Source organism: Panthera onca, chromosome D1, assembly GCF_046562875.1.
Source record: "Panthera onca isolate mPanOnc1 chromosome D1, mPanOnc1 haplotype 2, whole genome shotgun sequence".
Taxonomy (NCBI): domain Eukaryota; kingdom Metazoa; phylum Chordata; class Mammalia; order Carnivora; family Felidae; genus Panthera; species Panthera onca.
In genome coordinates, this window is record NC_138348.1 from 50351462 (window position 1) to 50365951 (window position 14490).

The 14490-nt window shown below is 38.9% G+C and overlaps 1 protein-coding gene across 1 annotated transcript; it reads left to right on the forward strand.

Annotated features, from left to right (window-relative positions):
* The first annotated feature begins 1204 nt into the window (after positions 1 to 1204).
* Positions 1205 to 2149, forward strand: LOC132674397 (olfactory receptor 10A3). The gene has a single exon (XM_060627028.3). The coding sequence runs from the start codon at positions 1205 to 1207 to the stop codon at positions 2147 to 2149; it is 945 nt and encodes a 314-aa protein (XP_060483011.3).
* The last annotated feature ends 12341 nt before the right edge of the window (positions 2150 to 14490 follow it).

Here is a 14490-nt window from a genome sequence, read left to right on the forward strand (position 1 = left end):
CTCTCTGTTGAATTTATGTCACAAATGTATCTTTGAGGGTACACAGGCTCCCACATGATAGATATGCAATCAATGATATGTTTATTAAATTGTTAATGGTTAAATGAACTTGCTAACAGTGTGTGTGTGGTGGGGGGAGAGGGAGAGAAGGAGGGAGAGGGAGGGGGAGAGAGAGAGAAAGAGAGAGAGAAAGAGAGGCTAAATCACAGGATCAGAATAACTAAAAATGGAATTTTATATAGCCCCCAAAGCCACTTTATGGTCACAAGGATGGACGGTGGAGAACTGACCTCTAAAATTTCCCATTTAGATGTATTTCAATATAATTAGTCCCATTCTAACCAGAAATCAATATGCTTGAAACAATTTACTTATGTTCAGTTGAGATAAGTGCATCTAAAATTCAATCCCTTTTGAGTGTTTCTCTGCTTGTTTGGGTATATTATTCATGTATTTCATTTTTTTAATTTTAAACTTTATTTATTTTTGAGAGAGAGAGAGAGAGAATGAGCTTGAGCAGAGGAAGGGCAGAGAGAAGAGAGAGAGAGGGAGAGAGAGACTACCAAGCAGGCTTCATGTTGTCAGCGTGGAGGCTGACCCAGGGCTCAATCCCATGAACTGTGAGATCATGACCTGAGCCAAAACCAAGGATCAGACATTCAACTGACTGAGCCACCCAGGTGGCCCTCATGTATTTCATTTTTAACAAAGCAAGAGAAATGTATTTTGAATTTTGGCATTTGTAATAAATATTCATCAAAATTTGTTTTAATTTTGAATTAATAGTTATAAACTTGTGTCTTTTTTTGTTATTTATTTCAAACACTTTATTGGAAAAATCACATGTAAATATACAATTGGAAAGAACAGAAATGCATACATGAATATCATGGACAATGGATTACAAGTTTTAAGAATGGGATTTATTTTCAACCTAACAAAAAAGCTGCCAGAGAACACTTGCTTTTCATAAACTGAAAGGAATATTTCTGAGACAAAATTCCTCATTTCATTTGTATTTGAAAGATTCACTATTCTAATATATTGGCTATTCTCAAGATTTGCCAACTTGAAGATCTGTCAAAATGAACTCACGATTACATCTTCTGCCAATAATTTCAGACTAAAACTCTCAGCTTTTGGACTGTGACTTCATAATTTATATACATATGTCCACAAAAATAATATACTCTCCACCACTGAAATGAAAAGGCAAAATCAAAGCTCTGTGGTTGAATTCATCCTCTTGGGCTTTTCTAACTTTCCTGAACTCCAAGAGCAGCTCTTTGGGGTTTTCTTGGTTGTTTACCTTGGGACTCTGATGGGAAATGCCATCATTATAGTCATCATCTCCCTGGAACAGAGCCTCCATGTTCCCATGTACCTGTTCCTGCAGAACCTGTCTGTGGTGGATGTGAGTTTCAGTGCAGTCATTATGCCTGAAATGCTGGTGGTCCTCTCCACTGAGAAAACGTCAATTTCATTTGTGAGCTGTTTTGCACAGATGTATTTTATTCTTTTTTTTGGTGGGACTGAATGTTTTCTCCTGGGGGCGATGGCTTATGACCGATTTGCTGCAATCTGCCATCCTCTGAGCTACCCAATGATTATGAACAAAAGGGTTTTCATGAAATTAGTAATGTTCTCATGGGTCTCAGGGATCATGGTGGCTACCGTGCAGACCACATGGGTTTTCAGTTTTCCCTTCTGTGGCCCCAATGAAATCAATCACATCTCTTGTGAAACCCCAGCAGTGCTAGAACTTGCATGCGCAGACACCTTTCTGTTTGAAATCTATGCATTCACTGGCACCATTTTGATTGTCATGGTCCCCTTTGTGTTGATTCTCTTGTCTTATATTCGGATTCTCTTTGCCATTCTGAAGATGCCATCGGCCACCGGGAGGCAAAAGGCCTTTTCCACCTGTGCCTCCCATCTCACGTCTGTGACCCTCTTCTATGGCACAGCCAATATGACTTATATCCAACCCAAATCTGGCTACTCCCCAGAAACAAAGAAGGTGATGTCATTGTCTTACTCACTTCTTACACCTCTGTTGAATCCACTGATCTACAGCTTGAGAAACAGTGAGATGAAAAGAGCTTTGATGAAATTGTGGCAAAGAAAGGTGGATTCACACATATTCTGATTGTGTTGAGAAGCTATGTGCTGTTTGGCCGCTGCTTGACTAAACTCTGTTTAAATATAATAAATGGCCAGTCTATATACTCAGTATTAACATGCTTAATTTGTTATTTTTCCAAGGTCAATAATATATTAGGGATCCCTATATTGGTAGTGTGTTATTGTCATTCATTTTTTAATATAATATATAATACAACAGTTAATCTGTTCCTCTGTTACGATCATCTAGGTCATTATCGGATTGTTGTCATTAAGACAAAACTTCAATAAACATCTCATTCCATACATCCATATAATCATACTGATATTTTATTTCTGACAGATTCTTCAAAGTGGGTCTGATGTAACAAAGAGCATGTGTGCTTATAAATTTTACTAGCTATTAAAAGCAGAAGTACTTTTCAAAGTCATTGTAACTTTTCAGACTGACCTGAAGGCCCACTCTGTTGCACTAAGCACTGTAGGGCTTCACGAAACTGAGTAGATGAGATTTTTATTCCTGGAGTGAAACCTGTTCTGTGAATGAGTAAGAAAAGATACATTTATTTTGGGGTGATCAAACTGGTTCCACATCATGGACTCACACAGATTATTGTTCAAAACAGGATTTCCCTTGGTATATTTCTAGATTTTCACCCAATGGTGGGGAGCAAAGAACTACAGAGAAACTTCCCTGAAGTCTCACTTGATACTTGAGTATCTTTTTTCACTTACAGACTACTGTTTTTAGAGACTTTTGTTAAATTTCCTTTGGTTGGCCCAAAGTGCCCCAGACACTTTGCTTATAAACATAGGATGATTCATTTCTTTTATTGTGGGAAACTAAATGATAAACTATTTGGCATATTTTCTATGGTTGTGAGTCAAATCACTAACTGTTTGATCTTCCCCAGAACAATGTCTCATCTTGTAACATTTGACAGTTACTTGCTATTTTAATGTTGTTAGTCATAAATAGAGGGACCCCTTTATTGAAACAATATCACTTCTATATCAGCTCCTATTGTGTTAGTTTCTGTTCGACGGATGGTAATAAAGGGGAAAACACTATTCCCATTGCCATTCAGCTGTGGGAAAAGCAAATTTTTTGTAAATATTGCCTCCGTCAGAAATAAGAAGTAGAGATGCAAAACCGATTGGATTTTCACAAAAAGAAATTTCAACCATCAAATGGTTGAAAGCAGTTTGAATGCTATTTGAATGTTTATAATCTTTTCAGTAGAGCACTAAATATGCACTTGGAAATTTTTTCATTAGAGTTTGTCCTGAAATTTCCTTTTCATAGTCCTGAGGGGGAGTGACTAAATAAGGCCATTCAGGAAAAAAAAAAAAGTCTCTGAAAGCCTAATTCCTAAGCCAAATATTCACTTTTTACTTTTTGTTGTTTCCTTTGTTCATTCATTCATTCATTCATTCAATAAGTTTTTGTTAGAGGTGACCATTTATGGGACTACCCTGGGTTTATACGGTCTCTGCCCTGAAGGAGTTCACAGCTTATTGGAAGATCACTGACTCTGAGATATCATGAAAGCCACACCACGCTTCAAGTCTTCATCCCAGGTGAAAAACAGAAGTTGAACTGGCAAGGTCAAGGTTTGATTGAATAATATGATGATGTCTCAGAGTCATGCCAATTCTCTACTTGGTTTTAACTTTGACAAAAATAGCCAGTCCAAAAGGACCTTGTTGCAATTCTACTCCAAATGGCAGTCACTTCGGCAGTACCAGCTTCAATCTCATGGCAGCTGGTAGGACTGACCCTTGAAATCATGCTTTCCTGGTGTCAACCACAATCAACATGGATAGGAAAAAAGTGGAACTTTAAAAGATAAATCTTGGGGTGCCTGGGTGGCTCAGTCAGTTAAGCACTCAACTTTGGCTCAGGTCATGATCTCATGGTTTGTGAATTCGAGTCCCACATCAGGCTCTGTGCTGACAGCTCAGACATAGCTTCAGATACTCTGTCTCCCTCTCTCTCTGTGTCTCCTCCACTATCTCACACACAAGCTCTCTCTCTCAAAAATAAATAAACATTAAAAAAATAAAGTGTAAATCTTATGATGTCTCTCCTTGTTGAAAACGTTTCAATGGGTTTCTATGTATTCAGGATAAAAAAGCCTTTAGTGTGGTGTGTGGAGCCCAGCTTAACTGGGCCTGCTATGCTTTCTTTCTTTTTTCTTTTTTTAAAGTTTATTAATTTATTTTGAGGGAGAGACAGAGAGACAGAGAGACCCAGAGACAGAGACAGAGACAGCACAAGCAGGGGGCATGCAGAGAGAGAATCCTAAGCAGGCCCTGAGCTGTCAGCACAGAGCCTGACACAGGATTCGATCTCACTAACTGTGGGATCATGACCTGAGCAGATATCAGGAGTCAGCCGCTTAACCAGTTGAGCCACCCAGGTACTTTCTGCCTATGCTTTCTACTCATTCATGCTGCACTCTGCCTTTTCCACATTCATTCACTCACCTACATTTCTGGTGCAAGGTCTGCTTTCCATTTTTTGGTGTCGCGATCCCACTCTGAGCTGAAATTGTCGAAACATGCCTTTGTCTCCATCTGATATGTTTCTCACTCCACTTTTCAACTAATTCTTAATCTTCCTGCAGACCTCCCTTTCCTTATGGTGGCCTTCCTTACTTCTCCCATGTCCCAACTGTCCTTAATTTTTTTCTCCCTCTGAAAACCCTGTCCTTTCTTCATGGCCTTTTATCTAAATTTTCTTTTATGCAGCAGAGTGGGATTTTTTTTTTTTATTCCTAGTAGGAACTTGCACCCAGTTTCTAAGCTAAACAGAAATGTTTGTAAAGTGACACATGGTGGGGATGTAGAGATGTCCTTAGCTTAGTAAGATAAAGTGCAAGACAACAACTCAAAGAAGTTCATCTTCATAGCATAAAATCTGATGTGTGCTTTTTCATTCAAACTGATCAGGCCATCTTGACGACCTCTGAAGAGTTCCACCTGCCCACCTTCCCTAAAGCTCTCCCACTTAGTTTTCAATGGTTTGTTCACCACACTCAGCTTTTTTGTAATCTACCTGTGGGGGTCAAAGAAATTTTACAACAACTATAAAATTTTGTTGTCTTTTGATGTATTATCTCCCATCCCCTCCTACATTTCAGTGCCTCAATCATTGCACCAGCCAGTACATTTCCCTCCATAGTTATATAATTCCAAGTTATCATTTCTGAAAGTTTTTATCACTGAATTTCCTGTTGTGCTGGGAGATGTCTACACTCCACATAACAGAAGGGATGGAATCTATAGTCCAGCCAGGTGGTAAAGAGCCAGTCTCCAAACCCTATTTTACTGTCTGCTTTCACTGACTCTTTAAGTACCATCTGCACTGGTTGGGTTCTCTGACAAGCAGACACTGAGATGGGGTCTCCCCAGGGAAGGAAAGTACCTGGGAAAGATAAAGGGTTGAAACAAGATTGTGCTGGATAAGCCCTTTGACTGCCAACCAGGACTGGAAAAGTCTTCTGCACACCCAACAGGGAGCTCTGGATTGTCCATTAGAGGCATCCTGCGTGGGTCAGAATTAGTAAGACCCATGCTCAGTTGTTGACCAGGGGCCTTTCCCAGAAGAGTGTGGTTTGGCTTGGAAGCTGAGTTTGACCATGAAGGAGCAAGTATCAGTCAATCACCACCTCTGCATTCACCTGGGCTGTGAGTCTATTCTTGGAGAGGGATCTGAGCAGCATATTTCCATATCCGCCACAATGTGTCTAAACGTTTGATGTATAGATAGTTTAAATTGCAAGAGGGAAAGTATAAATTTCCAGCGATATACCAAGGCAAAACCATGTGGAAATAGATATTACTTACTATGGATTTGGCTGGCAACAAAAGCAGATATAAACAAAAGAACCTATACCGCTGTTATATGCTTGTCAAAAGCATGTTTGAAGGATATAGTAGAATGTTTAATGAGCTAGAAAACACAAACATAGATTAAGTATACATTTCTCATCTTTGCTAATTACGTATGTGTGAAATATGATTGAAGGGATAGCGTGGTTTAAGAGGAAACACCAGGAACACACAACAAGAGTTAAAAAAAAAAAAAACCCTGGGGGGCGCCTGGGTGGCTCAGTCGGTTAAGCAGCCGACTTTGGCTCAGGTCATGATCTCGTGGTCAGTGAGTTCAAGCCCCGCGTCAGGCTCTGTGCTGACAGCTCAGAACCTGGAGCCTGTTTCAGATTCTGTGTCTCCCTCTCTCTCTGACCCTCCCCCATTCATGCTCTGTCTCTCTCTGTCTCAAAAATAAATAAACATTAAAAAACAAACAAACAAACAACCCTGGTCTCAAACACTGGCTCTGCCATTTTCCATGTTTTGCCAGTTACTTCTCCTTTCTGAACATTAGCTTCTTCATAATAAAAGCATGAGGATAGTAATAATACCATTTGAGACACTGTGAGGATCAGCTACAATAACAGTAATAGTAGTTACAGAAGACAACAACAAAAGGATCGCAAGCTGAAGGTCTTGTGTGTCAGGCATTGTGTCAAATGCCGGATACTCTTCTCTCATTGAATACTCACAACAACTATATGAGCTAGATACTATTCACATCTCTGTTCCTTGAATGATTTTTCTCTCTTCTTTTCCCCCCCTCCCTCTTTCTCTTTTCTTTCTCTTCCTTCCTTCCTTCCTTCCTTCCCTTCCTCCCTCCCTCCCTCCCTCCCTCCCTCTCTCTCTTTCTTTCTTTCTTTCTTTCTTTCTTTCTTTCTTTCTTTCTTTCCTTTCAGGCTTCACTGACAGCACGGAACCAGGAACTCATGACACTGAGAGCAAACGTGAGCTGAGATCAAGAGTCTGACACTTGGCCACCTGGGTGGCTCAGTCAGTTGAGTGTCCAACTTTAGCTTGGGTCATGATCTCACAGTCCATGAGTTCGAGCCCCATGTTGGGCTCTGTGCTGACAGCTCGGAGCCTGCTTCAGATTCTGTGTCTCCCCCTCTCTCTGCCCTTCCCCTCTTGCACCTCTGTCCCTCTCTCTCTCTCAAGAGTAAATAAACATTAAAAAAAAAAAGTCTGACACTTAACCAACTGAGCCACCCAAGTGCTCCTTGAATGATTTTTTTGAATTTTTTAAATGTTTATTTATTTTTGACAGAGAGAGAGAGAAGAGAGAAGAGAGAGGGGGGAGGGGGAGGGGCAGAGAGAGAGGGAGATACAGAATCTGAAGCAGGGTCCAGGCTCTGAGCTGTCAGTACAGATCCCAAGGTGGGGCTCAAACTCACAAACTGTGAGATCATGACCTGAGCCATAGTCAGATGCTTAACCGACTGAGCCACACAGGAGCCCCTTGAATGATTTCTTCAATAGTCTTTTAGATCTACTACTAGAACTGATAAATAAATACAGTAAGGTTGCAGGATACAAAACCAAAATACAGAAATCTGTTACATTCCTATGCACTAGTAGTGAAGTAGCAGAAAGAGAAACTAAGAAAACAATCCCATTTACAATTGCACCAAAAATGATTAAATGCTTAGGAATAAAGTTAACCAAGGAGATGAAAGGCCTGCACTCTGAAAACTATAAAACGCTGATGAAAGAAATGGAAGAGGACACAAAGAAATGGAAAGACGTTCTATGCTCATGGATCGGAAGAACAAATATTGTTAAAAGGTCTATACTACCCAAAGCAATCTACACATTTAATGCAATGCCTACAAAAATACCAGCAGCATTTTTCACAGAACTAGAACAAATAATCCTAAAATTAGGATTCCTAAAATTAGGAACTAATTTTAATAATTAATCCCTAAAATTAGAAACCACAAAAGACCCCAAATAGCCAAAGCAATCTTAAAAAGAGGAAAAAAGCTGGGGCATCACAATCCCAGATTTCAAGATATATCACAAAGCTGTAGTAATCAAAAGAGTATGGTATTGGCATGAAAACAGATACATAGATCCATTGAACAGAGTAGAGAACCCAGAAATAAACCCATGATTATATGGTCAATCAACTTTTTTACAAAGGAGGCAAAAATTATGCAATAAGAAAAAGACAGTTTCTTCAAATGGTGTTGGGAAAACTGGTCAGCTACATGCAAAAGAATCAAATTGGACCACTTTTTACACCATACAAAAAAGTAAACTGAAAATGGATTAAAGACCTAAATGTGAGCCCTGAAACCTTAAAAATTTTACAAGAGAACACAGGCAGTAATTACTCTGACATTGGCTGTAGCAACATTTTTCTAGATATGTCTCCTGAGGCAAGGGAAACAAAAGCAAAAATAAACTATTGGAACTATATAAAAATAAAAAGTGTCTGCACAGCCAACAATCAACAAAACTAAAAGGCAACCTACTAAATGGGAGAAGATATTTGCAAATGACATATCCAATAAACGGTTAGTATATAAAATATTTAAAGAACGTATACAACTCACTCAACACCAAAAAAATAATAAGAATCCAATTAAAAATGGGCAGAAGACATAAATAGACATTTTTCCAAAGAAGATGTACAGATGGCCAACAGACACATGAAAAGATGCTCAACATCACTCATCATTAGGGAAATGCAAATGAAAACCACAATGAGATATCATCTCACAACTGTGAGAATGGTTAGTATCAAAAAGATAAGATATAGTAAGTGTTGGAGAAGATGTGGAGAAAAATGTTCAGTTTTTCAATAACTTTTCTATATCAATCATAATGATTGGGAGACTTTTCTCCATTTCTCCATTAATGTGGTGAATTAGTTGATTGGTTTTCCTATATTTAACCAACTTTGCATTTCTGGAACTAAATAAACTTGGTCACAATGTATTACCTTTTTAATATACATTCCACTGATTACCTTTTAGGATTTCTATATCCACACTCATGAAGATTAGCCTGCAAATTTTCCAGTTGTGCACTGTCCTTGTTCTGTTTTGATATTGCAGTTATGCTACCTCCAAAAGTAGTTGGGAACTTTACCCCTTTTTAATTTTCTGATAGATTTATGGAGGATTGAATTTATTTCTTCCTTCAATGTTTGGTAACATTTATGAACAAATTTATTAAGCATGGGGTTTCCTGTTCTGTAAGGCTTTAATTACCAATTTCATATCTTGAATAGTTTTTGGACGTAAATTTTCTGTTCTAGTTGCAATTTGGTAAGTTCTATATCTCTGAGCATTCGTATGATCTAACCTTCAAATATATGGCACAATATTTTTCATAATGTCTGCACGTTCAGTGGTGATGCTCAGTTTTAAAGTTCCTGATGATGGTTATATTTCTTTTCTATCTTTTATTAATCCAACCACAGGTTTATGATTTACTGGACTTTGAACTGTGTTTGGCTTGGCTTTTTTGATCCTCTCTCTATGTGTGCTGCTTTTCCGTTTCATTAAGAGATGCTTCTTCATGAATGATCTTCGCTACCTCTTTCCTATGTTTTGTTGTTTTTATCTAAAACCTGGAAGTGCACACCTAATTCATCATTTTTCATGCCTACTTTTGTGCAGTAGATGCCTTCTGTGCTTCACTATTATTTTCTGCAGAATACTTTCTAATTTTCTTGCCCATTCATTGTGTTTCAGAGGTTATTTACAAAAGTAATCCTCAAGTTCAAACAGGTTGTTATTTCCCAGTTATGTTCAATTATAGACGCCCAGGCAATAGCATTGTGGTCGCACAGCATCCTGTATGGTGTAAATCCTTTAACAGTTGTGGATAATTTCTTTGTGGCCCAGTTTATTGTCAGATATTTGAACACATCCTGCATGTGATTGAAGACGATGTGCTTTCTTCCCAGTGTTGGATACCCAGTTCTCTATGTGTGCTAGAGTAAGTTGTATGGTGAATATTTTCTTTGTCCTTATGGATTTTTATTTATTTCTTCTATCAATTACGTAAAGAGGCATGCTGCAGTCTCCTGCTATGAGTGAGAGTGCTTTAGGTTCCCTTGTGTATCTGTCCATATTTGCTTGTTATGTTTGCAGCCATATTATTGTTTATCACAGATTTAGAATTGTTCTATCTTCTTGGGGGGTTGAACCTTTTCTCGTTACGAAGTGTGACTCTCTTCATCCCTAGTAATGTTTCTCGCTCTGATAATGATATAGTTTTCTAAATTTCTCTTGGTTAGCATTTTGGAAGATCTTCCTCCAACTTTTTGTTCTTAACCTTCCCGCGTCCTTCTGATATAGATGTATCTGTGCTGAGGAATGCTGTGGAGAAAAATGAATCAGGACAGTAGGGTGGGGCTGGAGTTGATTTTTGCATATGTTGACTTAGGAAGATGTCCTGGAGAAGCTGTCCCTGGAGCAAAGAGGCATAAGGGAGTTAGTCTTTTGGTGAGTCAGAGTCCGTGTGCAGGGCAAAGCAAAGGCAATAGCTATGAGATGAGAACATAGCTGTTGGAATCGAGGACCAGCAAGCAGTCTAGCATGGCTGAGTGAGAGGGGACAAGGGGATGCAATGGAGCTGGCTCACAGAGTAATGGGGGAGGAGATCGTTAATCCATGGGTTTGGCTTCTAACCAGAAGGGGACAGAGTGCTGTTGGAGGGCTTTGAACAGAGGCAAGGCAGGAAGGAGAAGTTGAAAGGCCATGGCTATTATCCGATTGAGAGACAAAAGTAGCTTGGACCAGGGTATTAGCTCAAAGTAAGAGAAAATGCTCACAATGGATATGCTGTGTTTTGAAGACGGAGCCACAGATAGGTTATGGCGTTGACATGGGTTTGGAGGACAAATGACTCCTTGATTTTCAGCCTGTGGAACTAGAAGCTTTGAGCTGCCGTTCCCTGAGATGAGGAATGCTGAGTGCGGAGCAGGTTTAGGGGAAGACCAGGAGTATAGTTCTGGACACACCGATAAATGAAAATGTGATAAGTTCATTTGCAAATGCTATCTTAGTGGCCTGAATTTCATTTCCAACATCCTGTTAGCTAAAGAGATACTTTCAGGGTGTTTTGAAATTTCCAAGGCTTTAGTTTTCTTTTCTACATTTGGCTGTTGTTCTGCTGTTTTAGTGTATGAGTATGTCATGTGTACAAATGCCAACTATTTTGTATTTGTTTATATTTTCATTCTGACAGGTATATGATGATTCTTTGTAAATATCATATACATATTTTGGGAGGAAAACATAAAGTTAGCAATGTAAAAAATGTTGTTTCTCTCTTATATTTACTCTCTCATTACCATCTGTTAAATCAACCTTTTTATTATTATAACCTTCTCATTTTTATGTCTGTATGGTCTATTTTGTCTGCCAATCTTTGAGGATGGTGTGTTAATTTCTCTACATTTTGGTTGTTCTTCTATTTAGTACTATTGGCTATAAAATTATAGTTTGACATTAATATTACTTCCTTTTTATCTCTTTTTGCATGTATCTGACATACTTGTACACATTTCATTGACATCTAATCTACATGTAGGAAGTGCACAAATCCTGACTCTACATCTTGACCTCTCCCAAACTGCATATCACCTGTGTTATCACCACTGACATCAAGAAACAGAGCATGTGTGACACAAGTGCCCAAGGGACATGGGTTAAGAATCAGGGAGAATACATCTTAGGCAGAATTCTCAAGCCTGGTGCATGTGAATGCTTCATGCCTGGGGTGTCATTCCAGGAGGGTGAATGACATTCCTGGATGGAATGTGGGAATGCAAAGCCCTTTTCCTCAGGATAAGGGCTACATTTCCCATGGACACAGAGTAGACACAATGAATCTCTAAGTGTTGTTGGCAGCCTTATTGCTGCCAGGGGAGGTGAGCTTCCTTGAGAACGGAAGCTGCTCCAGAAACTTGCAGTGAGAAAAAGAAAAAGGTAACCTGCATTCAGCCTCATTGTCTATCTAGTTCAGGACTGATCCAAGTCTTCAGAGTGATTCATGTCTTCACTCTGTGGGGACTGAGCCAAATGGTCTCCTTGATTGTTCAAGCTAGTGTAGATGGATCCCTGAGTCCCTTGATTTTCACATATACTCAGTGAGATTAACCGCATTATGTTTATTTTACAGAGAAAGTTAGAGAAGTAGTTAAGTTACATGATTTGTTCAAGTCATACAAGCTAGTCCAGTACTCCTGACTCTTACTTTAAAAGCTCCTTTGATGAAATCAATTGTAACGACACTTTGTCAAACATTTTCAGTGGCTCTATATTTCTACTACAAATGATCAAAAGTTCTTCGATGCTAGGAGTAAGCAATCAGTTTTCTACCCCTGGGCTGCAATGTACTTGCCATAGCTAGTTTCCCACCATTGCCCAAACTGTGCATTCCATCCAATCATCATCCACCTCTAGCTCACCTGCCTTTGCTCACACTGTCATACCACTCATCTCTCCTTTCCCCATTTACGACCTTTAGTCAACTCTCTTTTCACCTGCTATTGGAGATGCGGTGGTGAACTGTGTCTCTTGTGTGAAGAGGCATTTATTCCCCAAAGGACTATGAAGGAGTGGTGCTCCAGGTGTGTGCTCTTGAGGTTTCTCACCTGTGGGGCCAAGGTCCAGCCTCTTTAGTCATCATGCCAAATATGCCAAAATATGAGAAAGTGTTTATGAAGTGATTCCAAGTTCTCCAGGGAAGGATTCTACAGGGCATATGATTCAATGTCATATATAGTTCTAGAATCAGCACCCTGAAGCACTGAACTGTATTCATGAGAAGGTGGCTTTTGAGTGGAGTTTAAACTTCAGATAAACTATTTAGAAATTTAAAGAGACAGAGTCAGTAGGTAAGAAAGGGAGGATCCGGCTGTGTGTATGTGTTTGTGGGTTTCCCATGTATAGTTCCTCTCCAGCGGATCATTGGAGATGCTGTTGAAGTGATGTCTCTGTGCTCAGGGGTCACTAGACAGAGCTGACACATTTGACTCCATGGACTCCTTGGTTTTGAAGCTGGTTGATTTCTCTTTCCCTTCTTTGCAGAGAAAAGTTTGGGCAATAATTAGGGGTATAAAGACTTTGCACACACTAATCATCAAATGTTAGAATTTTGCAACTGGAAGGGAACTTGGTAAATAAGTGCAACTCCTACGTTTTCATCTGAAAGTTTGAAGCCTATTTAGGCAGTGCTCTGGCTAAATATTTCTTTTCAGGAATTCTCCAAGACAGCATCAGGGTTTCTAAGTTACAGAGAAAAGGTGCAGCCACTGTAGTCAGTGATCTGTTACCAGTTGTGAACATTTTTTGCCCCCATCAGATGCTTACAATCAGTCCTACAAAGTTTTTCTATTTTATTTACATTGTGCTTTAAGTTTTCCAATTTTCAAAACCTACCACTTTAAATATTTGGACCTTAATACACATTACTGTTTTTCTCATTTGAAATGGGTTTTAAGTGTTTGATCCTGTGACCATATTTTACTAATTTCTGGTGACTTTTCAAAATGCAAACTATAATCAGCATAGTTAATATGGACATGTGATTTTAATGAATGATATTGCCAAATTCATAAATAAATCAACTTGCTTTCCACTAATATCCTACTCTTAATATCCTACTGGTCTTTTCTCAAGACTCCATGAAATGTCTTTAGCTTGCTGTGTCCTTCTGTTCTCTGGGTTCTTCATCTCCCACAGTGTATATCTCCTGGTTTTCAAAACATCACACAAAGGCCAGTAGGCCTCCATTGTGATGCTAGGATGTCATCCAATACTTTTGACTTGAATGAGTCCTCCCTCCTCCTTATGCCTTCTTCCACCTACTGTACCTTCTAGTGGTGACATGCTATGGTTGTAGTTGTTCGCCCCCCTTTTCCATTCAGAAGAGTTGGATCTCTCACAGAAATACCTAATAGTCCCTTGTTACTACCTCTGCTTCCTAACTGTGTTGTTTTTGGTTTCACTCTTTTCAACATTGGATTCCTTACATATATATTGGATTTCCTCATTTTTTAATTCCATTATTCACAAAATGTTGGTTTAGTATCATTTATGGGGTATGGGCTGTTGTAGACATTGGGAAAATAGCATGGAAAAAAACCCAAAATTTTGTATTCCTGGAGTTTAGATTTTAGAGATGGAGTTAGATTTTACACATGTATAATCTATAAATATTATAAATATGTAATTTATACTTGTGTATACGTGTAAATCATATCTGCCTCGTTAATATATAGATACAATGTCTGCTGGTAATGATAAAGGAGAAATGGAGATAATGATAATGGAGAAACACAGAACAAGACATAATATTGGAGTACTGACATAACAGTGGAATGCTATTTTATATAGCGTTTCCAGCTCTCTATTGAGATGAGGAATCCATTGTGTCCTTGAGATTCCTAACCTAGAAAATGGTAGGTGCTCAATCAGTGTTTGTTGAATAATTAATGATTACATTAACTCGTGAGAAGGATAA

Excerpts from the sequence above, each read along its gene's own strand:
- LOC132674397 (XM_060627028.3), top strand. The coding sequence starts at position 1,205 with ATGAAAAGGCAAAATCAAAGCTCTGTGGTTGAATTCATCCTCTTGGGC.